This window comes from Panthera leo, chromosome C2 (genome assembly GCF_018350215.1).
Source record: "Panthera leo isolate Ple1 chromosome C2, P.leo_Ple1_pat1.1, whole genome shotgun sequence".
Classification (NCBI taxonomy): Eukaryota; Metazoa; Chordata; class Mammalia; order Carnivora; family Felidae; genus Panthera; species Panthera leo.
The window spans coordinates 83,548,728-83,576,184 of NC_056687.1; the positions used below are offsets into that span (position 1 = coordinate 83,548,728).

At 42.3% G+C, this 27,457-nt stretch overlaps 1 protein-coding gene and 1 non-coding gene across 3 annotated transcripts in view; both read left to right on the forward strand.

The window, feature by feature from the left end:
• KLHL6 (kelch like family member 6) overlaps positions 1-27,457 on the forward strand; it is a 95,613-nt gene that overhangs the window by 43,770 nt on the left and 24,386 nt on the right. Inside the window, exons 4-8 of one of the 2 annotated variants that reach the window (XR_006207087.1) lie at positions 2,111-2,348; positions 7,497-7,699; positions 9,277-9,490; positions 11,101-11,748; positions 16,684-16,794. Coding sequence is in view for 1 of the 2 variants with exons in the window: in XM_042955001.1 (XP_042810935.1) it covers positions 2,111-2,348; positions 7,497-7,699; positions 9,277-9,490; positions 11,101-11,402 (957 nt within the window). In the remaining variant the exon portion in view is untranslated. Of the gene's footprint in view, positions 1-2,110; positions 2,349-7,496; positions 7,700-9,276; positions 9,491-11,100; positions 13,823-16,683; positions 16,795-27,457 lie in introns of those variants that run through there. The other variant, XM_042955001.1, reaches the window with a different exon arrangement.
• On the forward strand, positions 8,213-8,316 carry LOC122199057. Its single transcript, XR_006193326.1, has one exon. It is a non-coding gene; the product is annotated as a small nucleolar RNA U13 (small nucleolar RNA).

The window sequence follows — 27,457 nt, forward strand, 5'->3', positions numbered from 1 at the left end:
GTGCACCTGGGTGGCTCAGTCGGTTAAGCATTTGACTTCGGCTCAGGCCATGATCTCCAGGTTTGTGAGTTCAAGCCCCGCATTGGGTTTTGTGCTGACAGCTCAGAGCCTGGAGCCTGCTTCGGATTCTGTGTCTCCCTCTTTCTGTGTTCCTCCCCTGCTCCCATTCTCTCTCTGTCTCTCAAAAATAAATAAAGATTAAAAAAAAAAAAGAAAGTCAAGAATAGGCTCTTGGAAGAAAGGACAATGGGACATTACAAATAGTGCCAATGACTTAAAAGGTAAGTGGATGGGGAAGTGGTGTGGGAAATCAAGGACAGATATTAGGTGGGGATCCAGATAGCAGGCAGAAATGCAGGGGTTTTAGTCAATTGGAGCAGAGTCTTACATAGCCCAGGACTCAGGAATGGGGTACCAGTCTGGGAATCAGGAGTAAGATCACAGTCGAGTCCCCTACTGGCCAGCAGGCTATTGAGGCAGGAAAGCAGTCACTATGAAGAAGATAGGGGGCTTTGGAGGGAGGCTGAGGCATGGCTCTCAGAGCTGGAATAAAGGTCACATGGGGACCAGTTCTGGGAGGAACCCATTGCTGTCCTCTAAGCATTGCCCTACAATCCCTAATCCTCTTGAGAGGTTGTGCTGTGAACCAGGGTAGATAGTTGGAAAGAAAATCACAGAGTGGCAAAAACTGTCTTTGGTGCTCATCTCTCAGCTCCTGTCCTGCCAGCTTGGTATTCTCATAGTGCCTCCCAAGTTCCCAGGACCACCCCTCCCACCTTTGTCTCAGTTGTCTTTTCCACTGTCAATGCCCTCAGGTTCTGCCCATTGCCCCACACATCCTTACTTTCTGCTGGCCCCCAGAAGAGAGTCCTGCCACAGACTTTATGGCCATGAATTGAGGATGCAAAATTTACTGTATCTGACTCTTTGGTACAAAAAAACGAAGTCTGTGATGGACAAGTAGAGGTTGGATTTGGCTGGCCTGATTACTTGTGACCATTGATTGGATTCACCACTTAGGGTGCAGTTTTTGCTACTGTAACTTGTTTGTTGCATCTGTGGTCAAGACTGAAGCTTCATAGTCTGTGTTAGGTCAGCTTGACCTTGCAGGAAAAAGCCGCTTAGGTCATCTGGGAAATGGGTGCTGCCTCTCTGTCTCCCATCAACCCACCTGCAGAACCTTCCCCACTGAGCCCAAGGGACAGATGGAACCAGGAGGAGGGAAGCCGTCCCCTTTCCCTAAGAATGCCGATATGACATCTCCAGCTGCTCCTACCACCATGACTACCTGTTAAGGGCTGTGCATGTGCCAGGTGCTCTGCTCATCCCTCTACGTCATGACTTCATGAGTGCTCACAATGACCTGATGGCACACAAGTGATGACAGGCATTTGCAGAGATTGTGTTGCTTCTCCAAGGTCACATGGCCATACGTGATGAAACCAGGGCCAAACTCTGGTGTGTTTGATGTACAAACGTCTGTTCTTTAAGCTGGGTTCAAATATCTGTGGTGTGGGTGTATTTGCTTGTTCAAGGCTCTGAAGGGTCATATCTTTGGTGTTGGAACCCAGTCCTCCAACCTCCCCGGCCACACCGTGCTCCCTTTTGGTTTTTCCTTCCTAAGTCTCTAAGTGCTCTTAGGTGCCTACTATCAGGACTTCTCTTTCAGAAGAGGTCGGGTGGTGAGCAAAGTCTGGGATATCATCAAGAAATTGAAACCAGGAGAGAGTGGAAGGTGGCCAAAAATGAAATTTCAGGATTTAAGCCCTGGTGAGGCAAGAAGTGCATTTGATGGTAAATGGACCTGGATTTCTTAAGACAGCAGCAAGAGCAACAATGTAGCCTTTGTTGAGTACCTGTTATACACCAGGCCCCTTTCAGGCCAAGCACACCATGTATATGATACCATTTAATCCTCACAACAAACCTATGAGGTAGTTACCACTAAAATTCCCATTACACAGATGATGAAACTGAGGCTCAAGGAGGTGAGGTCACCTGGTCATATGGTGGCAGAGTTGGAAATTGGGCTCTTCTCTGTCTGGCTCCATAGCCTAGTCTCTGAACCTCTGTGTCATCCTGCCTTTATGTACTCCTGTTGGTTTTCCAGATCATTTCCGAGCGCACCAAGCCCAGGATGCATGAGTTTCAGTCTGAGGTATTCATGATCATTGGTGGCTGCACAAAGGATGAACGGTTTGTGGCGGAGGTAACCTGCCTGGACCCCCTGAGGCGCAGCCGCCTGGAGGTGGCCAAGCTCCCCATGACGGAGCATGAGCTGGAGAGTGAGAACAAGAAGTGGGTGGAGTTTGCATGTGTGACATTGAAAAATGAGGTCTACATCTCAGGTAAGCAGGAGCCACATGATGCCAAAGCAAGCCCCAGTGGCACGATGTACTTTCCTGAGTGAGAGCCAGGCCACCATCTTACAAGAATTACTGTGAATGGCAATGGTCTAACTCTGACTGGATCAGCATACAGAAACCCAGGGGGTCTTATCTGGGAAAGCACATTATTACTTAATGGACACTAACCTGTGAGCAGTATTGTACTAGGATCTGGGGTAGCAGGCAGACAGGTCCAGTCCTTCATGGAAAAGGAAGAAGTAAACTGATACTAGAGTTTATTTGGTGTTTGCTCTAGGTGTAGGGTTCTGAGCTGGTCACTAGGAATACAGTAATGAATAAAAATGTCTGCTCTTCTCCCCAGACCTGAACCTCAGCTCAAGTTTACTGTCATACTTTTGGATGCTCCAGTAGAACATCGTACTTTTTCATTTCACACTTCTTTCTTTCTTTTTTTTAGAGAGAGAGAGAGAGAGAGAACGTGCAAAAGTAGGGGGGAGAGAGGCAGAGGGAGAGAGACAGAGACAGAGAGAGAGAGAGAGAGAGAGAGAGAGAGAGAGAGAGAGAATCCCAAGCAGGCTCCACACTCGGCAGGGGCCCGTTGTGGGCTTGATACAACAACCCTGGGATCACGATGCCAAGCTGAAATCAAGAGTCAGATGCTCAACTGACTGAGCTACCCAGGCACCCCTCATTTCTCTCTTCTAAGTTATTTGCTTAATTATTTACAATTACACTATGCCTCATTCCCATTAGTCCTTCAATTCTACAAGAGTCAATACTATATTGTCAGTACCTAGTACTGTGCCTAGCTACATAGTAAATAATAAATATTTATTAAGTGACAAAATCTGTACCATTTTAACAGCACAGTAGGTGAATTTTCACTTTGGTGGCATTTAATCATTTGCCTGTCACACCAACTCTGTAAGGTAGGTGATTTTAATCTCCAAGTTACAAATGGAGAAAATGGAGGCTCTGAAAGATTATGGAACATATCTAAAGACAGGTCATACCTTGGTAAATGTCAGACAGGGTTCCAACCCAGGTTCTGTGAGTCCATCCTCTCCCAATGACATCAAAAGTCACCCAGCTCTTCTGGGAGCCCCAAGGAAGGAGACAAGCATACCTTGTCCTCTCTTGGAGGCTTTTTCTAATCTGAACTTGTTTGGGGAAGAGCTTCTTCGCAGAACTGGCTTCCTCCAAAGTCAAGGGCAGGTCAGTTCTTCCCTGGGTATGTTAATACCATAGATTAGATTATAGCTTTCATTTATCTTGTAGAAGTATTTTTTTGATTGTTGTAGAAGATTCAAATAATACAGGGTGTAAAGTAAAATATGGCAGTTTCTCTGTGCTATTACAATCCTATACGTTTTAACTTTTTTACAAAAATAGTTTTATATTGGCTTAGAGTAAGTAATGCCAGCTGCTGTAACAAACACTAAATCTCAGCGAATTATGGCAGTAGTATGTGGGCACTGGGGGGTGTGGACCTCCTTCACTCAGTCATTCAGGGACCGAGGTTCTTTGCATCTTATGATGCTGCTGTTTTCCACACGTGGTCTTCAAGTTTGATGCATTAGAGGAAGAAGGAGACACTGAACAAGTTGAGAAGGCATACCTGCTCATAACAACCTCAGCCTGGACATGAGGCATTAGTCTTCTCGCATGCTATTAGCAAGAACTAGCCACATAGCCCCACCCCTGCAGTCCCAGCCCCCATGCGGTGGGCTAGGAAATGTAGTTGAGCTGTGTGTACAGGAGGAAAAAACAGATTTCGGAACCATAGTCAGTCTTTGTCACATACACTACACATGTTGTTCTACAACTTGTCCTTCGCCTCACTTAAACTTTTTGTTGTCTATTTAAAAGTGACACTGGGGGCGCCTGGATCGCTCAGTCGGTTGAGCATCTGACTCTTGATTTGGGCTCAAGTCATGATCCCAGGCTCATGAGATTCAGCCCCTTGACAGGCTCCTTGCTGAGCATGGAGCCTGCTTACGATTCTCTCTCCCTCCTGCTCTTCTCCCCAGCTCTCACATGCATGCTCTTTCTCTCTCTAAAATAATAATAATAATAAAAAATGACACGAGCAATACATGAAGCCATGCTTGTTATACACAGTTAAATCACAGAGATTTGTGCTTCAATTCACAGTCTCTTTTGGACATCATCACGTGTTGACATAAGGGATCTGTTGTGTGGATTAAGTGATGTAATATGTATTACATAAAGCACAGCACAATCCCAAGCACATAGGAGAGCTCAGCAGTGCTATTCATCATTATTGCTAGTGTTCTTTCCACCAGCTTCAGGGCAGTCTACTGATTGAATGAAATACAGTTTTTTCAGCTTTTATTTTCCCACTGGAAAAAAATGCTGCAATAGGCATTTTAATACACATGTATTTATGAACTTGTGCTGCTCTTTGGAGAGATTCCTGGAAGTGGTCATAAGATGTGTCCATTTAGAATTTTTGTAGATGTTACTAAACTGGTACCAGTTTGCAGTTCAACCAACGTTGAATGACATGGCCCATTTTCTTCATCCTTGCTGACATTTTTTATTATCAATTACATTTTTTTTCATAGCCCAAAATGTTTATATTTACATTCTTGGATCATTAATCATGTTAGCATATTTTCATATATTTATTAGCTAACACTTTATTTTTGAAAATTATCTATTTCTACCCTTTGTTTTTTATTGGTTGTTTGTCTTTTTAGTAATTTTTTGCAGTTCTTATTCTATGTCCTTTGCTATTTGTATTGCAAATAGTTTCTCTCAGACTATGGTTATCTTTGAACTTCAATTTATATTTTATATAGTAACTTTCTTTCCTATGTGATTCTGCATTTTGTGTCATGCTTAGAAAGCCCCTCTTCACCCCAAGATCATCAGCGTCTCCCATATATTCTCCAGTTACTTTTATACCATTTACTTTTGAATTTTATTTTATTTTATCTTATTTTATTTTATTTATTTATTTTTTTTAATTTTTTTTAACGTTTATTTTTGAGACAGAGAGAGACAGGGCATGAACAGGGGAGGGGCAGAGAGAGAGGGAGACACAGAATCTGAAACAGGCTCCAGGCTCTAAGCTGTCAGCACAGAGCCTGATGCAGGGCTCGAACTCACGGACCGTAAGATCGTGACCTGAGCCGAAGTCGGACACTTAACCGACCAAGCCACCCAGGCGCCCCTGAATTTTATTTTAACTATAATGTGAAAGAAGGCTCTAACTTAATTTTTTCCTAAGTAGTCAATTGTTCTAATACCATTTATTTAATGATCCTTATATCTTTCAGTCTGTTCTGTACTCTTGTTTTTCATTGGTCAGTTTGTCTCATTTGATGCTAGTACCACACTGCTTTTATTATTGTAGTTTTTTAGTATATTTTAATATTTGCTGGAAAAATCCTCCTTGTTCATTCTTTTTGCAAAAGTTTCTCAGACATTTTTCCAAATTTACTCTTCAAATGAAATTTAGAATGATCTCTTCAAGTTCCCTGAAAAGTCCTGAAGGCACTGAATGTATTGATGAACTTGGGGAGGGCTGACATCTTTACAGCCCTCGTCTGTCCTCTCGTCTATGCACATGTCATGCCTCCAACCTAATCAGGTCTTCTTTACATCTTGAGGTAAAACTCATAGAGTTTTTGTTTCCTTCTTAATACAGTGTGCATACATTACTTTGAAAGTATATAGTTATTTTATAACTTTAGACGCTGTCACATTGGGATCAATATCACGCACAGTGTTTTGAATAGAGACCTCTAAAATGCACACAACCCAAGGAAAAAATGGTTGAACTATGTGAACAGAAACTTCATGGAAGAAGAAGCTCAGGAAAAACCAAACCATGGTGTTATTTTTCTCCATCAGGTTGCAAAACAAAATAAGCCAAAAAACGCTCTTAATATATGCTGTGAATGAGGTATAGGGAAAGGTCAACCAGGACAGCTCTGGAAGGCTCTTTGGCAACACCTATAAAAATTCAAGGTGTGCATGCCTTTCCCTTAGAAATCTCACTTCTGGGCTCTACCTTAGAGAAACATTTACCCAGGACACAGAGCATCATCAGTGATACACATTGCCCCACTAGTGCACATTTATAAGTCTGAAAAGTACATCTTTTTTTTTTTTTAGATTTTATTTATTTATTTTTGAGAGAGAGAGAGAGCAGGGGAGGGGCAGAGAGAGAGGGAGAGAGAGAATCTCAAGCAGGCTCCATGCTCGCAGTGCAGATCCCAATGTGGGTCTCGAACCCACAAACCATGAAATTATGACTTGAGCTAAAATCCAGAGTTGGACGGTTAACCAACTGAGCCACCCAGGTGCCCCTGAAAAGTACATGCTTTGCTTTAAGTAGTTGGTGATACTCTATGCTGATGGGGAATAGAAACACAAAGCTGTTAAAATATTTTTATTAAAATCCCCCCAAAGATCTTGGTCTCTCTCCCTAACTGAATTATGTATTTTCAGAGAGTTATCTCAAAAAAAATATTTACCATCTCACTCTCAAATTATCTATTGTGAGCATCTAATTCTTTTATAATAAAATCTTTTAACAATAGGACAAACCCTACTTATGTTTTTTATATAGATCAGAGATTTAACCAAGACAATTTTGTAAGATTTCTTGGTGATTTTCCCAGGTTTGTATTTGTCTAAATAAACAAGCAAACAGAACTTAAGGTACTTCCTAATTTGCCTGCCGGTCAAGGTCCTCCTATCCCCACTGCAGTGGTCCAACCTTACCTGTCCTGCTTTACTTCCTACCCCTTGGCTGCACAGACACTGAGTCCAGGTGCCTGCTGGCCCCCATCCACCCAGGCCACTTGGGCGCCACTTCCCTGGAGACTTCTCTGGACCCAATTCACTCAGCCACCTCTTTTCTGAACTCTCACAGCACAGATGTGACACCTAGCACAGTCTGGTACACGATTCACCCCAGCCTCACCTGGCTTTCTCTGTTCCCCTATGTTGGCTCGATTTCCCCCATCCAGACCACACACACCTTCACGATTTCTTTTGTTTGGGAGCAGAGCTGACCTGGGGATATAGCATTTAAGGACTCTGGGAAATTATGGGGGAAGCTGTGTTTCTGATATATCTGGTGGCTTCTTAAATGCTCTGTATCTCTTCTAGGTGGCAAAGAGACACAGCATGATGTTTGGAAATATAATTCTTCAATCAACAAATGGATTCAAATTGAGTATTTGAACATAGGCCGCTGGAGGCATAAAATGGTGGTATTAGGTGGCAAGGTCTATGTGATTGGAGGTTTTGATGGCTTACAGAGGATCAACAATGTGGAGACCTATGATCCCTTCCATAACTGCTGGTCAGAGGTATAACAGATTATTTCTATGAGTAATTTTGTATTATTACTTCAAAGCTTTAAAAAAGAAGTATGTGCCAATGTAGGTATATGGCTTTCTGATCTCTCTGCTCCCACTGAGAACATTTTTGGTGGCTCCAAGCTTCCCTCTTAATAGGAGCCATTGCTTCAGCATTGCTGATCAGGTCAGAGAAACAACTTCCTTCCAGACGGGGAAGCTCTGCGTGGGCACCTGTCTATCCTGGCAAGAAGCCCAGATGTAGAGGGGAGGCTTGGTTCTAACCTCAGTCTGCATGTCTGAGCTCAGAGTCTGTCTCCTCAGATGCCATCCGCCCTTGTTTTCTCCCCAGTGGGCATACAGAGATCCCTTTCCTACACTGTTTACTGATTCAGAGTCATTTGGTAGGGTTTAAGAAGTTAGCCCTTGTAATTTATGCTAGGTGAATAAACTCCGGAGATCTGCTGTACAACATTGTGCTTACAGATAACAGCACTGCATTTTATGCTTAAAAAGTTAAGAGATATCCTTTTGTAGTTCATAAGTGTGATGATTGGGTCTTCAAACTATTGTGTGACATGTGCCGCCCTCAAACCTTGTTACAACCTTGGCACATTACCTGTCTGATGTGGAAAAAAAATTTGTTAAGAGAGTAGATCTCATGTTAAATGTCATAATAATAATAATAATAATAATAATAATAATGAGTAAAACGGTTTCACTTCCTGCATTTCCAGGTTATTCTTAATTACAAATTTTCTTTCTCCTTATGAGACTGTATGTCAGAGTATGTTCCACTTTGAGGAGTGTAAAACATGGCCATCAGAGGCACAAGCAAAGGTAGCTATGTCATCATGGCATCTAACCAAGCAAGACCTGTCAACCTGAAAACTGCTATATAGCCCTTCATATTTTATAGGAGTGTGCCCTACATCTTCTCAACTTGTCAAGTGCCATGACATAGCTGCTCCATGACCCAAGAGGGCCATGTCAAAAGGCAAGAAGCTCTTGGAAGTCCCCTTGAGTGCCCTGCGGTTCACAGGGTAGAAGCACAGGTCTGGCTAAATACCAAAATCTTCATGCTGCCCCAGAGTGGGAGTCTGCTTACCTATGGCCCCCTGAAACCCTTATACCAGCTTTTCTTCCTAGATAAAAGCAATAAGGACAATGGCACATAGTAGGCACTCAGTAAATATTTTTTGAATGAAAGAACACATGAATGAATAGAAATATGCATGTTTGAGAAAGTATTTTCCTCCAAATAGTGGCTGGTTTCATCTGTATAAACACTTATTCCTATGTACACCTTCCCTCCCCTGATAGCTGGACTCTGGGAGAAACAGGCTGGAAACATCCAACACTGAACCCGTTCTAGCCTGTCCAGAGCCTGCAGGGAGGGTGGGAAATGAGTGCTTTGACCTCATGTCTCAAGGGGAGTCAAGCCCACAGGCCTTGTGACTTCAGGCAAAGGATGCCCAGGCTTATGTTCTTGAGCTCCTGGCCTGTGTCCTGTGAACCACTGCAGCAGTCTGGGGGCAGCCTGTAGCTGTGTGACTGACCGCTTCTCCTGATGCCCTGTGCCTCCACAGGCAGCACCCCTTCTTGTCCACGTCAGTTCCTTCGCAGCTACCAGCCATAAGAAGAAACTCTATGTGATTGGGGGCGGGCCCAATGGGAAACTGGCCACAGACAAGACTCAGTGTTATGACCCTTCAACCAATAAATGGAATTTAAAATCGTCCATGCCGGTGGAGTCTAAATGCATCAATGCTGTCAGTTTCCGGGACCGCATCTATGTTGTTGGTAAGTAAATGAATGGCATCTTATTTATCTGAGGTCCCCCACCCATGCAGCCATGGGGGTAGATCAGATAAGGCCCTCCTGGGAACTCACATGGATTCCTGGGTGATGTGGGTGAGGTTGAAAAGGAAGAGAAGGGATTGGTCCAGGCCTTGGTGGGAATTACCTTGTAGTACTGGACACAGAGACAGCCCACGTTTAGGGTACATACAAAATAGACCGACAGTGGGGCCCAGTGGAGGAGCCAGAAGTTGCCACAGGAACGAAGTGTGCTGCAAACATTAGCAAATGTATGAAAATTGAAGTGTGCACAGTATAGTAAGTGACCGATGAATGGTAGCTATCATTATTTCTTATTTTGTGTTCATGGGAATTTTACTCTTTCCACTTGCTCTGGGGCTCTGAAAAGTTGCATTTAGCCACAAGGAAAGCCTGGCTAGCCATACCACAGTTGGCATGGAATTGTTAAGGACGATGGATCTCAATACCAACTACTCATTAGAATCACCTAGGGAGCTTTTTACAAAAATATGCATAGCTAGGCCCTATTCCAGAGCAATTATATCAGAATGAGAGGGAGCACGTTGGTCTACAGTACAAGGTTTTTTTTTTTTTTAATTTAATTTTTATTTAATGTTTTACTTATTTTTGAGAGAGAGAGAGAGAGAGAGACAGACAGACAGACAGACAGAGTATGAGCAGGAGAGGGGCAGAGAGAGAGAGAGGGAGACATAGAATCTGAAGCAGGCTCCAGGCTCTGAGCTGTCAGCACAGAGCCCAACGCCGGGCTTGAACTTGTGAACCTCGCAATGGTGACCTGAACTGAAGTTGGACATTTAACTGACTGAGCCACCCAGGCGCCCCAACAGTGCAAGGTGTTTCTAATGTGCAGGTGACTTTCATGTGCAGCCATGACTGAGAATTACTGATAAGGAGATGCCAAAAATATGTAACTTCAGCAAACAAGAACTAATCAGAGCAGGCTTCCTGGAGGCAGAATACAGGAACAGATTAAGGAAAAACCCCTTCTCTCTCTTGCTTCAGGTTTCCTGTGTGTTTATGGTCAGCCTCATGACTTCAAAGCTCATCTTAAGATGGGTAACTTGGGCTGGCGTCCCAGGTCATGCTCAGTCTACAAAGAGACGCCACCATCTCTAGTCACTGCCATGTATCGATAGCTTCTGTGTACCAGGCTTTCTGCAGGTGCTTTATGAGCATGGTCCTTGTGACGTCTTACAACCACCGCAGCCTCAGTGCTTATGGTTACAATAAAAAAGTGGCAGAGCTGGGGTTGTGAGCTGAGTGCCCCAACTGTACCAGGCGGTATTTCTTCTAGGGAGCAGTCTTAGGATACATTTTGGCACCACGTGAAGCCAGTCGTCCTTGAGACCCTGATTAGCGCCTGGCAGCAGAATTTAAGGGGCTCTGTGAAGTGTTTCCAGCACAGACATACTGTCCCTAGAATCCATTAGAGCTTTCTGGAGAGTCGTGAAGCTCCTATTTCCATTGGCGAGATGGTAGATTTGACCTAGCAGAAGTGGGCTTTTTGTGGTTAAAGGGGAAGAAAACCAGAAAAACAGTGAGATGCCCACCGTGTTTCCCTTCCTCCTCAGGAGGGGCTATGAGAGCGCTGTACGCCTACAGCCCTCTGGAAGACAGCTGGTGCCTGGTGACCCAGCTCAGCCACGAGAGGGCCAGCTGCGGCATCGCGCCCTGCAACAACCGGCTCTACATCACTGGGGGGCGGGACGAGAAGAACGAGGTCATCGCCACGGTGCTGTGCTGGGACCCCGAGGCCCAGAAACTGACGGAGGAGTGTGTCCTGCCCCGCGGGGTGTCGCACCACGGCAGTGTCACCATCAGGAAATCTTACACCCACATCCGGAGGATCGTGCCCGGAGCCGTGTCGGTGTGACTGCGGGAGGGCGGAGCCACGGGGGCGCGGGGCGAGGTGCCAGGAGACCTCCCTCCTCACCTGTTGCCCGGGTTCGTCCCACTTCAGACAGCAGGCTGGGCTGGAGCTACAGGCCACACACCTGGGTTCCCCGCGGCTCCACATGGGAGCTCCTTTTGGAAGTCACAGCTTTGGGAGACCAGCCAGGAATGTTTGTGCGACCTACCTCAGGAGGGAAGAAGAGTAATATGTAACATTCAGGACAGACCTGTCCCCTGCCAGGTTCTGTGCCAAGCACTTTTGTGTATCAATTTGTTTAACCACCATAATGACCTGGTCACCGGACATTATCACTTCTGTTTTACAGGTGAGGAAACTTGAGTTTCAGAGAGGCGAAGTACTTTGTCCCTGGTCACCCAGATTATAAGTAGCTAAGCCAAGAGGCTAACTCCAGGTCTTTTCAATTTCAAGGTCAGTGACGGTTCTGTCATGCTGCCTATTTCTGCATAGGAAAACAACAAACTAAACTGGCTCATTTTTTGTTTCTGACAAGTTTGCTGAAGGATTCACTCAGCAAGGTGGGGAAATAAAGTTTTTTCTTTCTTTCTTTTTTTTCTTATATTTAAACCACATGGAATCCTTGGTGTTAGAGCCTTGGGCTCCTTGTCAAGAGGGTTTCAAGTGTTGTTCCATCTGACAGGACCGGAAGATGGGTCTGGGAAGACCTATATGCTTTGAAAGAGATAAAAAATAACTTCTCACCCATCAAAACCTCTTTCTTCTTTCTTTCTTTCTTTTCTTTTTTTTTTTTTTTTTTTTTTTTTTTATGATCACAGAGGTGCATTTTGGACTAGAACTCTTGTTGCCAGACACAATTGTACCTTCAGCAGAGTCCAGTGCCCTGGCCTCTCAACGTCCAACACTTGTATTGCAGTGTTAAAAGGGGTTTTCCAGAGACTCAGAATACTGTTTTCGTTGTTGTTTTTAATGTAAACATCCCTACACTGCTGGCCACTGCAAGAATGACTGACTCTTCTTGACAGTATACTTTCTGCTTTTTAGACTGTGACTCGAGTCCGTGTCCCTGAGACCCCACCCTCCTGGAACCTTAGTTTTCGGGATCCTTTGAAGCCCTTCTGTTTGGTTTTTGGTTCAGTTTGGGACAATTTTGACTCAAGGAATGGAGTCTGTCCTTCACTCTGATAGAGCTTTCAAATGAGCTCACTGGAAATTCATTCTAATCCCCAAGTTGGGGAAACAGATTAAGAGATCCTGTTTCATATGCTGTACTTAAAGAGCAATAACAATGATAGCAACATAGTAACTGCATTACCCAATGCGTTTTATTTTCATCATATGATTTCAAATCTCTTTAATAGAGTTTTATTTCATGTCAGATGCAGCACATTGTGCCTGTACTTCTGGAACAGTTTGGGAAGTAGCGGTTTTAGAGTTTATAGTAAGTTGAATTTTCATAGAAAAGTTATGGTTAGAAGAAGCTTAAAGTTCCAAGCTGATAAAAAAGGACTTGGAACATTACAAATGAGTTTTCTGTGTATGCTTAGATCATTGAGGATAAATATAAACACATGTTGGTGTGTGAAAAGCTCTGTGCCTTAGAATCAGGTGTGACAGTTCAGCTCCCTGCTACAAAAAGTAGGAAGGGAAAATACAAACATATCTGGGGACATTTAGAACACATTACAGTAAGTGATGTACTTACTCATGAGCACTAATAACCTTAACAAAGCTTTCAACTGAAACAAGTTAATCTAGTTCCATTTAGCAGACATTCAAGGAGTTCTTTCTGTTTGTCAAGACTTTGGGACACAAACAGGTAAGATAACCACCCCTGAAACATTCAATAAACAGGTAAACAGGCCACTAGTCAACATTATAGTCTTTCTTTTCATCAAGTTAGAGAAAAATGATACATCTGCAAAGTTATGAGGTTACACCCACTTCTTTATTGCCCTTCCAGTGCTCTTCTTGGGAAGCTGTGCTCTTAGGTCAATGATGCGGCCATTGCTTACATATTTGACTTCCTTTGAGATAGTCTTCAGAAACCATTTATGAGTTATAGGAGCAATCATTTTCTGAAGATGATTTCAGGAAGAACTTCCAAAAAGTCTATCCAATGACAACATCAGTGGCATTTGCAGAGAGCTCCCCTCAGAAAGAGAGTGATCCTTGTCATCGAGAACTTTTGATAAGAGCAGTTGACAAATTTTGTGCCCATCAGTGGATCAGCCTTACTCTGGGAAAGTGAGGATTCAAGACCTCTGTGTTATAAATCTGCTTCTAACTGCAGGACCCAAGTTTCAGGACTAGTTCAGAAAATGTAAATGAAGTCAAGGAAAGGATTCTATGTCATTTTTCATTAAATATTTATTTTTGAGACAGAAAGAGACAGAGCGTGAGTGGGGGAGAGGCAGGTAGAGAGGGAGACACAGACTCCAAAGGAGGCTCCAAGCTCTGAGCTGTCAGCACAGAGCCAGAGGCAGGGCTCAAACCCACAAACCGGGACATCGTGACCTGAGCCGAAGTCAGATGCTTAACAGACTGAGCCACCCAGGTGCTCCAGCTTCTATGTCATTTTAATGTCACTAGATATGCAGGTCAATTGTAAAATCTCAGATGCCTGGCCCTCAAGAGAGATTCTCAATAATGGCATAGGTTGGCAGACAGATACACCTGTTAAGACGACACAGAGTCCTGCACTTAACGCTGCCAGTCAGTAGCTTTTAGGGAAATAAGAGTTCAAGTAATTCAGGGAAACTTTATAAGCGTATCAGGATTTAAGCTTCTTGGCACTAGCCAAGGATGGAAGCTCTTAAAATCGAATTTCCATTTACAGATAAACAATCAATCAAAAAATGTAGTTTGTGTGATTGTCGTACCCATACCACCATCGGGTGATGAGGCAAATTGGCACCAGATGAGTAAGAGGCAAAGGGCCCTAGGACTGAGGAAGGGTATGTGGAACATCTTGGCATAGCACACTGGATCTTGAAGCAGGTCATGTGAATGGACAGAGCATCCCTGTCTGGGAGGAAAAGGATGAAGTAGGAGGAGGAAGAAAAGGTCAGGTTTAAGGATACAGGTCTAGAAAATGATATCATGGTCCCTAGAGTTTGTGAGCATGACTGCATTCTAGAGAAGGGTAAGGGAAGAATAAGGAACAGAGGTTTCAGGGAGTGGCCTCCAGGAGAAGAAAGGCACAAATGAGAGCAGGACTGGCAGCCAGACCCACTTGTTGGGGGTGGGGGTGCCTCTGAGCTGCTTGGCAGGGTCTTCTATTTTACTGCACTTAAAGAGAATGAGGCCCAGAGGCTCTGATGGGATGGAAACTGTAGGAGAGGTTAAGGGACCCTAGTTCCCACAGCTGATCTGAAATGGGCAGGGAGCTGATCTCACCTGAACATCAACAGATACATGTTCTCTTCTTAGTCTTCCCCACATCTTGCAATCAATGACTTCAGGAAACACACACACACTCACACACTCACATTTTGCCCTTGAACTCATACCATTTCTCAGGGAAATACAAATATCATTTGCTTATAGCTGTGAAAGTATAGCTTTGCTATTTATAAAAGCACTTGAGGTACTGTTGTTATTTATATATCCTACTTGATTTTGAAAAAGAAAAGTACTCATTAGAATTTTCAGAGTGGGCAAATACCACTGGAATTTCCTATATAAGGTCCTAACTTGGGGTTGAAAGATCATTTTTTCCTTTAATATTTGATTTGAGTGTTGTATTGGATCTCATAATCTGAAGAGTCAATCTTCATGGAAATCCACAAATATCTCAAGTATGGCTATTGCAAAACCAGTTTTGGCAGGCTGAATATTCATATTTATAGGTAAAAATAGTCAACACTTAGTTGGCTAAGTCCTTCAAGCATTTTGGTTATATGAATCTGTATTTTTTTAAATGATCAAACTAAGGATATTGTTTATACGTAAGTATACAAATAAAGTTTGTATTTATTCAATAATGTGTGTGGAATGGATAAGATTATGTTATATACAATCACTAGGTGAATTTTTTTTTTTTTTGCTTGTTTTGGCTGATATGAGTTAGTGATATCTGAATACAAATTAATTTATGAGGTGGAAATTTAAAACATTTCAGTTGGTTCAAGAGGGTTTCAATAAAATCATAGGATAGAATTGATCAGAGGTGGTCTATGGAATGGCAAAAATTAGATAGCTTTTACCTCCTTAAAGTCTCGTTGCCTCTGAGCATGCTTTTTACCAACGCACTTGCAAACTATGACTCTCATTTTGCCTGCCTTATCCCTTCTTACAAAAGCCACCTTCTAGGCTTCTGATTTCTGACTCTTAACCCTGTCTTCACCAGTGTCACTGTGTTGTTTCTGAAGCCTTAACCAACCTGTGTGTCTCAAATCAGGGCACAGGGAACTTGGCATAAGAGACAGTGAGCTGTACTTTTCGGCCACTGGAGAATTTGTCATCAATTTAGTTTGTTTTGCATTACAATACAAAGATCCTATGCCACTGAAATGGAGAATCTGAAGTTTTAAAGAAATGTGGGGTCACATGAATAGCTTTACACCATTCCTCCTGGGCCTCCCAAGAAATAGAGGTTCTGGCTCATCTGCTCCAGGGACTCTGGGTGGAAAACCTTGGGAAGCATAGCCCCATTTCACCGGTGGGAAGTGTTCTAGAGTTAATCCTGGGCAATAGATCTGACAACCAGTGCACCAGCTGTGGGTCAAAATGGAGTTTTGACCTTACATTCACTGCTGATCCCTCCAGTTCCCCTGCTGCGTCTAAGTAAGTGGCAATCTGATGCCTGGGCATCCTGGCCAGGGCCTGGCATCTGCCCAACTCTCCTTGGCTCTTTTCCTGCTTTTGGTGCTCCCTGCTGGTGTGTGGCATCCTCTGGACCAGCCTCCTTTTCACTGGAGATGTGGCCTTCATATAGGATCTCTATTCTCCCCTGCCTTCTATGGGCTCATGTCTCATTGTCTGTCCCCTTGGTGCTGGGAACTGATTTGGGTTAGGTCCCACCCACTCCCAAGCTGCCCAGTATCAGCCTGCCTGATTGCCAGTCACTCTGGTTTTCACTTCCATGTTTTTTTGAACACCTAGGGATTTTCCTTTTCTTCTTGCATGCTTAGATGGCTTCTTTGTTTTGGTTCCTGCATGGCAGGCTACCTGGACACCCATGCCTGCCCCATCCAGTCATCCATCTGGGTCCCCAACGTGCTGTCTCCCTTGGGGTCTCCAAGCATAGAACCCTCATTACCCTTCTTGTGTTGTCCTCTAGCTATCCCAGCACCAAAGCATCTCTAAGGGTCTCCTGATTTCTGAAGTTTGGACAAAGAGCAAAAGAAGATATGAGACTTCCTGGCTACATATTCTTTAAGAAGTTTTGTGGGTAAGGAAACTTCCCTTTTCCCTTAGTAAAACTAACCCGGATCCTCCAAGTTTGGCAGTGGAGGGAGAAACTCTCCGCGGAGACAGAGAGTTGGATCTCATAGTCCCAACTGTTGTCCCTATAAGGAAAGAGTCCTATACATGGCTCTGAATTTCCCAAAGGACATTGCAGACCAGGCTGGAACAGCTGAATAAGACTTTACTGATGACTGAGAGATGATATAGGGAAATAAGCACAACTAGGAGCAATGCTCTGGATAATGAGGATAAGATTCAGCTGTCCTTGAAAAGCAGTGTTATCCATAGGAGGGGTGTGTGTGTGTGTGTGTGTGTGTGTGTGTGTGTGTGTTTGTTCACGTGTGGGTGGTGTGGGTGTACATGCTGTCAACAATAAAGCTGGACATAGTTAAAATGGAAAAAACAGATTTTATCCAGTAACTACTGACAGTAGAGAAAAGAGCTGAGCCCCATTCTGATTTGTGCACAGCTGACTAGGTGCTTTAAAGGGAAAATTGAGAAGGGGAGGGGATGGGGAGCTGGTGGGCACCGAAGTAAAGGCCGGGATGTGAAAAATTACAAAACACTGGTCAGTAAATGTGATTATTCCAGCTGTCTGCTGGCTGGTAGTGTTGAACTTAGGGTTGTATCCTCCCACAGAGACTGGCAGCCAGGGGCCCTGTACTTCCAGATTGTTACATTCAAAGGATGACTTTCAGGTCCTTGAGAAAGACATCCTGGGCCATAAGAGATACATACATATATCTCTCAAAGGTACAGAGGAAGGGTTTACAATCCTAAGCCCTTTTTAGTAAATGCCCTAAGAAAGGGAGGTTAGGGGCCTATCATCAGGTATTGGTTAGAACAGATGGCAAATTCTTTTGACAGTCTTGACCTTTTCCAGACAGATACACAAAAGGAGGGCATGTGTTCTTAGGCAGCCATGCTAGAGTTCTTAGGCAGCCATGCTAGGGTTGATCAAGTCTGTTAATGCAAGAGTTTGAATGGAGTGTTCACGCAAAGAATTTTTGCCATTTTCAGTGACCCAGGTATATTTGCTTCATGAAAGAGATACAATTAAAGGAATAGGTGTGCTCACCACTTGTACTGCTGGTGGGGATATTTTAAGAGTGAACTGCCCATTTTCTGCAACTTAACACAAGCCCACTGTGAGACCAGGAGTGCCAAAACCCCTCCTTCTAGAATATTCTAAAGACGACTAAAGAGAAAAATAATACTAAAACTTCTTTCAATGTACATAGGCCAGAGTGGTGTTCTAAAACATTTTGGACTATGTCCCACAGTTTCAAAATGGAAACATTTTCAATATTTTCTGTTCTGTTTTTTAAGTTTTATTTATTTATTTTGAGATAGAGAGAGAGAGAGAGAGAAACTCAAGCAGGCTCCACACTATTAGTGCAGAGCCTGATGTGGGGCTCAGTCCCATGAACTGTGAGATCAAGGGTCAGATGCTCAACCTACTGAGCCACCGAGGTGCCCATCTATTCCATTTTTTTAAAGTTTTATTTATTTATTTTGAGAGAGAGACAGAGCAGGGGAAGGGCAGACAGAGAGGGAGAGAGAGAATCCCAAACAGGCTCTGTGCTGTCAGTGCAAAGCCCAATATGGAGCTTGAATTCACAAACTGTGAGATCATGACCTGAGCTGAAATCAAGAGTCAGATGCTTAACTGACTGAGCCACCCAGGTGCTCCTATTCTATTTTCTCTTAAAATGCTGTTCACAACTTATTAAGGTAATTTCATCACCTGCCCATGGGTCACAAGTCACAACAAGCCACATCTGAAAAATACAAGGTGTCTGGGCACAAACCTAGACAAAGACAGGGAAGGGGTGAGGGAAGAGGAGGTTGACAAACCCTTGGTTTAACACTTACAACAGATACCAGAGGGAAAAATCTTGAGTGCATGAAGAAACCCATGAGACTGACCTTTGTAGGTAATAGTCTATTCTTTTACAACAAAAGTATAGTAATGGTAGCATCTATTGTGTAATTTCCCAGAAACATGGCACACAGCCAGAAATAGTAGACGAGACTGGGATAGTGACAAAACCAGTCTAGGAAGGAATGATGGGGTTTTTCATGATCAAAGTGCATCCTGGTAGAATGTTGCATTCCCAGAAAACTTCAACCTAGAAACCTGGAGGAAAACAATACATTATGCTTTGTTCTGGCTGAATCATAAATAGACATTGGTTGGAGGAAGTAATGGGGTTGGTCTTTGTGAAACAATGCCGCAAATGTTTATTGAGCACCTACTATATGCCAGGCACAATTCTAGGCACTAGGGCTCTACATCCACAAATAAAACAAAGCTGCTGCTCTCAAAAGCTACCATTCTAGTGAATAAAGGTCACAACAAAACAAGTATATAAATACGCCAAGTAGTGATAAATGCTGGAAAAGCAGGGTAAAGGGTACACATGCTACTTTAAACAGGGTTAGCAGATGTACTTTCTGATAGAGACAGTTATGTAGAAATTTGGGTGAAGAGAAACTGCGATGCCTGTGAATATCTGGAGGAAGCATGTTCCAAATAGAAGGAACAGCAAAAAAAAAAAAAAAAAAAAACAAACAAACAAACAAAAAACAAAAAAACAAACAAACAAACAAACAAAAAACAAATAGAAGGAACAGCCAGTGCAAAGTCCCCGAGGCAGGAGGCTCAGTGTCTTCGAGAAACAGTAAAAAGGTCTGTGTGGTTGGAGTGAATTCTGAGCGTTGATAAGGAGTCTCAAGGCCACTGTAAGCACTTTGTATATGATCAGGTAAGATGATTGGTCACAAGACAAGTTTAGAAATACTGAAGATTCACCAATGTTACATACTCAAGCTTGTGGTTTACACATTCAACTGTGCTTCATTTACGGTGGCAGTTAGTAGCTAGGATCTGCTGAACGCACGGTTTTTGTGAATCCAGCAAACATTATGCTCTTTCTCCAAATCCTTGGTCTTTCTGATCCTGCCCTGTGCACTCACATCAAGGTGGGCTGGGCTGGCTCTCGCAAATGCCTAGTTACCGGAGCCTGGGGGGTGGGGCTTGGGGAAAGCCACTCAAATAACTAAGATCTTTACCATTCCCTGCATAAATAAAAATGGCAGCACTCATGCATGGACATCCTGGTAAGAAGAAGACCACTGGTGATGATATTGGTGGGGCGGGTCAAGGGGGATGGAAATAAGAACTTTTAAAGTCAGTGGCCCCCAGAAGCCTAGATGATATTTGAAAACCTCTTATCAGTAGCCCAAACTAATGTGGACTGTGATTCAGCACGTTTAAAAACAAATAAAAATCCTTAGTGGTTAAGTGCAAACCAACAATCTATTTAAAAATCTCTGTAAAATGTGTGGCAATTCACATTTTAGAAGTTAGATGCTAAAAGCATTCTTTCCAGATGACTTTAGAGATTGTGTCTTCCCAGACGGTGGCTGGAATCTTCAGTAGGAACCAAAGCTGGAGATACTGTTCCAATGTTGTCACCAGCCTCCCTGACTCCCAAGGGGGGGATATCATAGAGGCTGGGTTTTGCTGGCCTTTGTAACTACAGCATCTTACATAGAACCTGTCGCCTGGCAGAAATAATGTACGGGGTCGGGTCCTGAGGAGTTGCCACCACAGCCGTTACCACCACCATAATTGATCACCTCCCAGACACTGTACACACATTAGAAGTTTTTATTAAAACCACTGATATCTTTTGTTTGGACTGTGCAATATTTCTAAAAATTGGCAACACTGGGGGGCACCTGGGCAGCTCAGTTGGTTAAGCATCCAACTTCGGCTCAGGTCATGATCTCGTGGTTCATGAATTCAAGCCTGGCATCAGGCCCTCTGCTGTCAGCATGGAACCCACTTTGAATCCCCTGTCCCCCTCTCTCTTTGCCCCTTCTTCACCTGCTTTCTCTCTCTCTCTCAAAAATAAATAAACATTTTTTAAAAATTGGCAATACTGGGGCCATATTTCTACTTAACAAGTGTCTGGAACAGAACAGGGGATGTTCTCTTTAGAAAGGGGCTGTGTTTTCTAGTTTACCAGACTCCACTGACCCGCTTGGCCCCAGAGGCATTTGAATTTGTAGCTTCTGACATATACTATCTTGTTTAACCCTTGCACCAACTCTGTGAAGTAAATTGGTGCTTTATGGATGTGAAAACAGGCTCAGAGATGTTGAGTAACTTCTCAGGGTCAGGGCTGGACACAGGTCTGTGAGTTTCTGAAGCTGGTGATGGTTCTGCTATGCCCACTGCTGCTTGTGAGGAGGGGCCATATTGAATGCAGTGATGACATGGGACCCATGTAACTCCATGATTGTTTGATTTGAGGATTTAGATCATGTATGTCACAATTCCAGAGTCACCCTGAAAAATATAGAAATCCTTATGGCTAACACACTATGTGGTCTGTGCAAAGCCAGACACCTCTAACAAAATAACAAGGGATTGGAGATGACTTTTAAGTTGACTTCCAGCCCTGATGGACCTCCCTGCGGAGGAAGGACTGCACTTTTAAAAGGTGTCCACTTGGGGGCGAAATATGATAACGAATTCCTTAGTTACACCGTGGTGATGGGGCACAGCCAAAGACTCCCAGGGTTTATTGTCTTAAAAGGAAAGGTCTGATGGGAACTGCCAAGCCCCAAGTCTCTGTCCTCTCCTTCTAGTTCTCTGCCAGGCGTCCTGCCTCAGAATGAGCTGCTAGAGCGACCATGGCCTGTTCTCTCCTGAAGTCAATGAATCTAACACAATATTGATTGTAAGATGCCTCTTTATTTTAGACTACTCTAACAAAGGAAATATGTTACAATGCTTCAATGATAGAATTTCACACTGATTGCTCACACCAGCTTTTCTTTGCTTTGAAATTTCTTTTCTGTGTCTTCAGAGAATTGGCTGTTTACCCTGCCCTTCACTTGTATTCCTTAACCTAAAATTGGCAATCTTTAGCACATATTCTCAGTACTAAAGCATAACAGCATCATTTCCGTAGGTGTTTTACAGCAGTTGCTTTTTGCTCTGCAAGAAAAATGTGGGACTGGGGTCAATCTCCCTCTAATGAATATTGATTTCCCTAATATAAAACTTATGTCCCAATGCTCTATTTCCTTGCTTTTCTGTACACGGTAACTTTTTGTTTCAGTGCCAAATCATAGCATTATTATCTTGAAGTCATTTCTTAGAAAAGCCTAGTGAGATATAATTGGCATACAACAAACTGTACATCTTTAAAGTGTACTATTTGGGGGGACCTGGCTGGCTCAGTCGGTGGATTGTGCAACTCGTGAACTCACGGTTGTGGGTTCGAGCTCTACATTGAATGTAGAGATGATTTTTAAAAAATCTTTTAAAAAGTGTACTATTTGATGTTTTGACATGTGTATACTTTCATGAAACCATCATTACAAACAAGGTAATAAAACCATCCACCTTCAAAGGTTCTCCTGCCCCTTGGGACTCCCTCCCTCTCACCCAGCCCCATCTCTCCATCAACGCTGTACAGGCAGCCAGTGATCTGCTTTCTGTCAGTGAAGATCAGTTTGCATTTTCTAGAACTTTATATAAATTGAGTCATACAACTTGTATAAAAAAAAAACCCAGCTTTGTTGAGATATTACATGGGACAAAATTCACCAGATGTAAGTGTACAATCCAGTGGGTTTTAGTTCATCTACAGAGCTGTGCAAACATCACCAAAATCTGATTGTTGAATATTTTCATCACCCTAAAAGAAACTTCATGCCTCTTTGCAGTCAGTCCCTGTTCTACCCCAGCCCTAAGCAACCACTATTCTACTTTTGGCTCCATATGTTTATCTTCTCTTGACATTCCATACATTCTATATGTATTATATTATTTTTGTTTCCCTTCCCTTATGTCCATCTGTTCTGTGTCTTAAAGTCCTCATATGAGTGAAGTCGTATGATATTTGCCTTTCTCTGACTAATTTCACTTAGCATAAAACCCTCTAGTTCCATCCACGTAGTTGCAAATGGCAAAATTTAATTCTTTTTGATTGCCGAGTCATACTCCATTTTATATATATACAACATCTTTATTCATTCATCCATTGGTGGACATTTGGGTTCTTTCCATACTTTGGCTATTGTTGATAGTGCTGCTATAAACATTGGGGTGCATGTGTCCCTTCAAAACAGCATACTGTATCCCTTGGATAAATACCTAGTAGTGCAATTGCTGGGTCATAGGGCAGTTCTAGTTTTAATTTTTTGAGGAACCTCCACAGCGTTTTCCAGAGTGGCTGCACCAGCTTGCATTCCCACCAGCAATGCAAAAGAGATCCTTTCTCTCCGCATCCTCACTAACATCTGTTGCTGCCTGAGTCGTTAATGTTAGCCATTCTGACAGGTGTGAGGTGGTATCTCATTGTGGTTTTGATTTGTATTTCCCTGATGATGAGCAATGTTGAGCATTTTTTCATGTGTCGGTTGGCCATCTGGATGTCTTCTTTGGAGAAGTGTCTATTCATGTCTGGTGCCATTTTTTCACTGGATTACTTGTTTTTTGGGGTGTTGAGTTGGATGTGTTCTTTATAAGATTTTGGATACTAACCCTTTATCTGATATGTCGTTTGCAAATATCTTTTCCCATTCTGTCTGTTGCCTTTTAGTTTTGTTGATTGTTTTCCTTCACTGTGCAGAAGCTTTTTATTTTGATGAGGTCCCAGCAGTTCATTTTTGCTTTTGTTTCCCTTGCCTCCGGAGACGTGTTGAATAAGAAGTTGCCATGGCCAAGGTCAAAGAGGTTTTTGCCTGCTTTCTCCTCGAGGATTTTGATGGCTTCCTGTCTTACATTGAGGTCTTTCATCCATTTTGAGTTTATTTTTGTGTATGGTGTAAGGAAGTGGTCCAGGTTCATTCTTCTGCATGTCGTTGTCCAGTTTTCTAGCACCACTTGCTGAAGAGAAATGGATATTCTTTCCTGCTTTGTCAAAGATTAGTTGCCATACGTTTGTGGGTCCATTTCTGGGTTCTCTATTCTGTTCCATTGATCTGAGTGTCTGTTTTTGTGCCAGTACCATACTGTCTTGATGATTACAGCTTTGTAGTATAGCTTGAAGTCTGGGATTGTGATGCCTCCCTTTTGGTTTTTTTTTTTTTTTTTTTTCCAAGATTGCTTTGGCTATTTGGGGTCTTTTCTGGTTCCATACAAATTTTAGGATTATTTGTTCTAGCTCTGTGAAGAATGCTGGTGTTATATTGATAGGGATTGCAATGAATATGTAGATTGCTTTGGGTAGTGTTGACATTTTAACAATATTTGTTCTTCCTATCCAGGAACATGGAATCTTTTTCCATTTTTTTGTGTCGTCTTCAATTTCTTTCATAAGCTTTCTGTAGTTTTCAGTGTACAGATTTTTCACCTCTTTGGTTAGATTTATTCCTAGGTATTTTATGGTTTTTGGTACAATTGTAAATGGGATCAGTTCCTTGATTTCTCTTTCTGTTGCTTCATTCTTGGTGTATAGGAATGCAACCGATTTCTGTGCATTGATTTTATATCCTGTCAGTTTGCAGAATTCATGAATCAGTTCTAGCACTTTTTTGGTGGAATCTTTTGGGTTTTCCATATAGAATATCATGTCGTCTGTGAAGAGTGAAAGTTGGACCTCCTCCTGGGCGATTTGGATGCCTTTTATTTCTTTGTGTTGTCTGATTGCAGAGGCTAAGACTTCCAATACTATGTTGAATAACAGTGCCAAGAGTGGACATCCCTGTCTTGTTCCTGACGTTAGGGGGAAAGCTCTCAGTTTTTCCCCATTGAGGATGATATTAGTGTTGGGTCTTTCATATTTGGCTTTTATGATCTCGAGGTATGATCCTTCTATCCCTACTATCTTGAGGGTTTTTATCAAGAAAGGATGCTGTATTTTGTCAAATGCTTTCTCTGCATCTATTGAGAGGATGATATGGTTCTTGTCCTTTCTTTTATTGATGTGATGAATCATGTTAAATTGTTTTGTGGATATTGAACCAGTCCTGCATCCCAGGTATAAATCCCACTTGGTTGTGGAGAATAAATTTTTTAATGTATTGTTGGAGCCGGTTGGCTAATATCTTGTTGAGGATTTTTGCATTCATGTTCACCAGGGAAATTGGTCTATAGTTCTCCTTTTTAGTGGGGTCTCTGTCTGGTTTTGGAATCAAGGTAATGCTGGCATCATAGAAAGAGTTTGGAAGTTTTCCTTCCATTTCTATTTTTTGGAACAGTTTCAAGAGAATAGGTGTTAACTCTTCCTTAAATGTTTGGTAGAATTCCCCTGAAAAGCCATCTGGCCCTGGACTCTTGTTTTTTGGGAGATTTTTGATTACTAATTTGATTTCCTTACTGGTTCTGGGCCTGTTCAACTTTTCTATTTCTTTCTGTTTCAGTTTTGGTAGTGTATATGTTTCTAGGAATTTGTCCATTTCTTCAAGATTGCCCATTTTATTGGCATATAATTGCTCACAATATTCTCCTATTATTGTTTTTATTTCTGCTGTGTTGGTTGTGATCTCTCCTCTTTCATTCTTCATTTTATTATATGGATCCATTTTCTTTTTGATCAAACTGGCTAGTGGCTTATCAATTTCATTAATTCTTTCAAAGAACCAGCTTCTGGTTTCATTGATCTGTTCTACTGTTTTTTGGTTTAGATAGCATTAATTTCTGCTCTAATCTTTATTATTTCCTGTCTTCTGCTGGTTTTGGGTTTTATTTGCTGTTCTTTTTCCAGCTCCTTAAGGCATAAGGTTGTGTATCTGAGATCTTTCTTCCTTCTTTAGGAAGGCCTGGATTGCTATATACTTTCCTCTTATGACTGCCTTTGCTGCATTCCAGAGGTTTTGGGTTGTGGTGTTATCATTTTCTTTGACTTCCATATACTTTTTAATTTCCTCTTTAACTTCTTGGTTAGCCCATTCATTCTTTAGTAGGATGTTCTTCAGTCTCCAAGTATTTGTTACCTTTCCAAATTTTTTCTTGTGGTTGATTTCGAGTTTTATAGTGTTGTGGTCTGAAAGTATGAACGGTATGATCTCGATCTTTTTGTACTTACTTAGGGCTGATTTGTGTCCCAGTATATAGTCTATTCTGGAGAACATTCCATGTGCACTGGAGAAGAATGTATATTCTGCTGCTTCAGAATGAAATGTTCTGACTATATCTGTTAAGTCCATCTGGTCCAGTGTGTCATTCAAAGCCATTGTTTCCTTGTTGAGTTTTTGTTTAGATGATCTGTCCATTGTTGTGAGTGGGGTGTTGAAGTCCCCTACTCTTATGGTATTAATATCAATGAGTTTCTTTATGTTTGTGATTAATTGATTTATATATTTGGGTGCTTTCATATTTGGCACATAAATGTTTACAATTATTAGGTCTTCTTGGTGGATAGACCCCTTGATTATGATATAATGCCCTTCTGCATCTCTTGTTACAGAAAGTACTTTATTTTAAAGTCTAGATTGTCTGACGAGTATGGCTACTCCAGCTTTCTTTTGTTGACCATTAGCATGATAGATGGTTTTCCATCCTCTTACTTTTAATCTGAAGGTGTCTTTAGGTCTAAAGTGGGTCTCTTGTAAACAGTGTATAGATGGATCTTGTTTTCTTATCCATTCTGTTACCCTATGTCTTTTGATTGGAGCATTTAGTCCATTGACGTTTAGAGGAGTAATGAAAGTGATGAATTTATTGCCATTATGTTGCTTGTAGATTTGGAGTTTCTGGTGGTGTTCTCTGGTCCTTTCTAGTCTTTGTTACTTTTGGTCTTTATTTATGTTGTTTTTTTCACCTTTTCTCCCTTCAGAGAGTCCCCCTTAAAATTTCTTGCAGGGCTGGTTTAGTGGTCACAAACTCCTTTAATTTTTGCTTGGCAAACTTTTTATCTCTCCTATTTTGAATGACAGCCTTGCTGGATAAAGAATTATTGGCTGCATATTTTTCTTATTCAGCACACTGAATATATCCCACCTCTCCTTTCTGGCCTGCCAAGTTTCTGTGGATAGGTCCGCTGCAAACCTGATCTGTCTTCCCTTGTAGGTTAAGGACTTTTTTCCCTTCCTGCTTTCATGATTCTTTCCTTGCCTGAGTATTTTGTGAATTTCACTATGATATGCCTTGTTGATGGTCGGTTTTTGTTGAATCTAATGGGAGTCCTCTATGCTTCTTGAATTTTGATGTCTGTGTCTTTCCCCAGGTTAGGAAAGTTTTCCGCTATGATTTGCTCACATAACCCTTCTACCCCTATTTCTCTCTCTTCCTCTTCTGGGACCCCTATGATTCTGATGTTATTCCTTTTTAATGAGACACTAATTTCTCTAATTCTTAAATTGTGCTCTTTTGCCTTAATCTCCCTCTTTTTTTCTGCTGCATTATTCCCCGTAAGTTTATCCTCTATATCGCTGATTCTCTGTTCTTTCTCATCCATCCTTGCCGCCGTGGCCTCCATTCGAGATTGCAGCTCAGTTATAGCATTTTTTATTTCATCCTGACTAGATTTTACTTCTTTTATCTCCACAGAAAGGGATTCTACTCTATTTTTGACTCCAGCTAGTATTCTTATTATCATGATTATAAATTCTGGTTCAGACATCTTGCTTGTATCTGTGTTGATTAAGTCCTTGGTTGTCATTTCTTCCTGCTCTTTCTT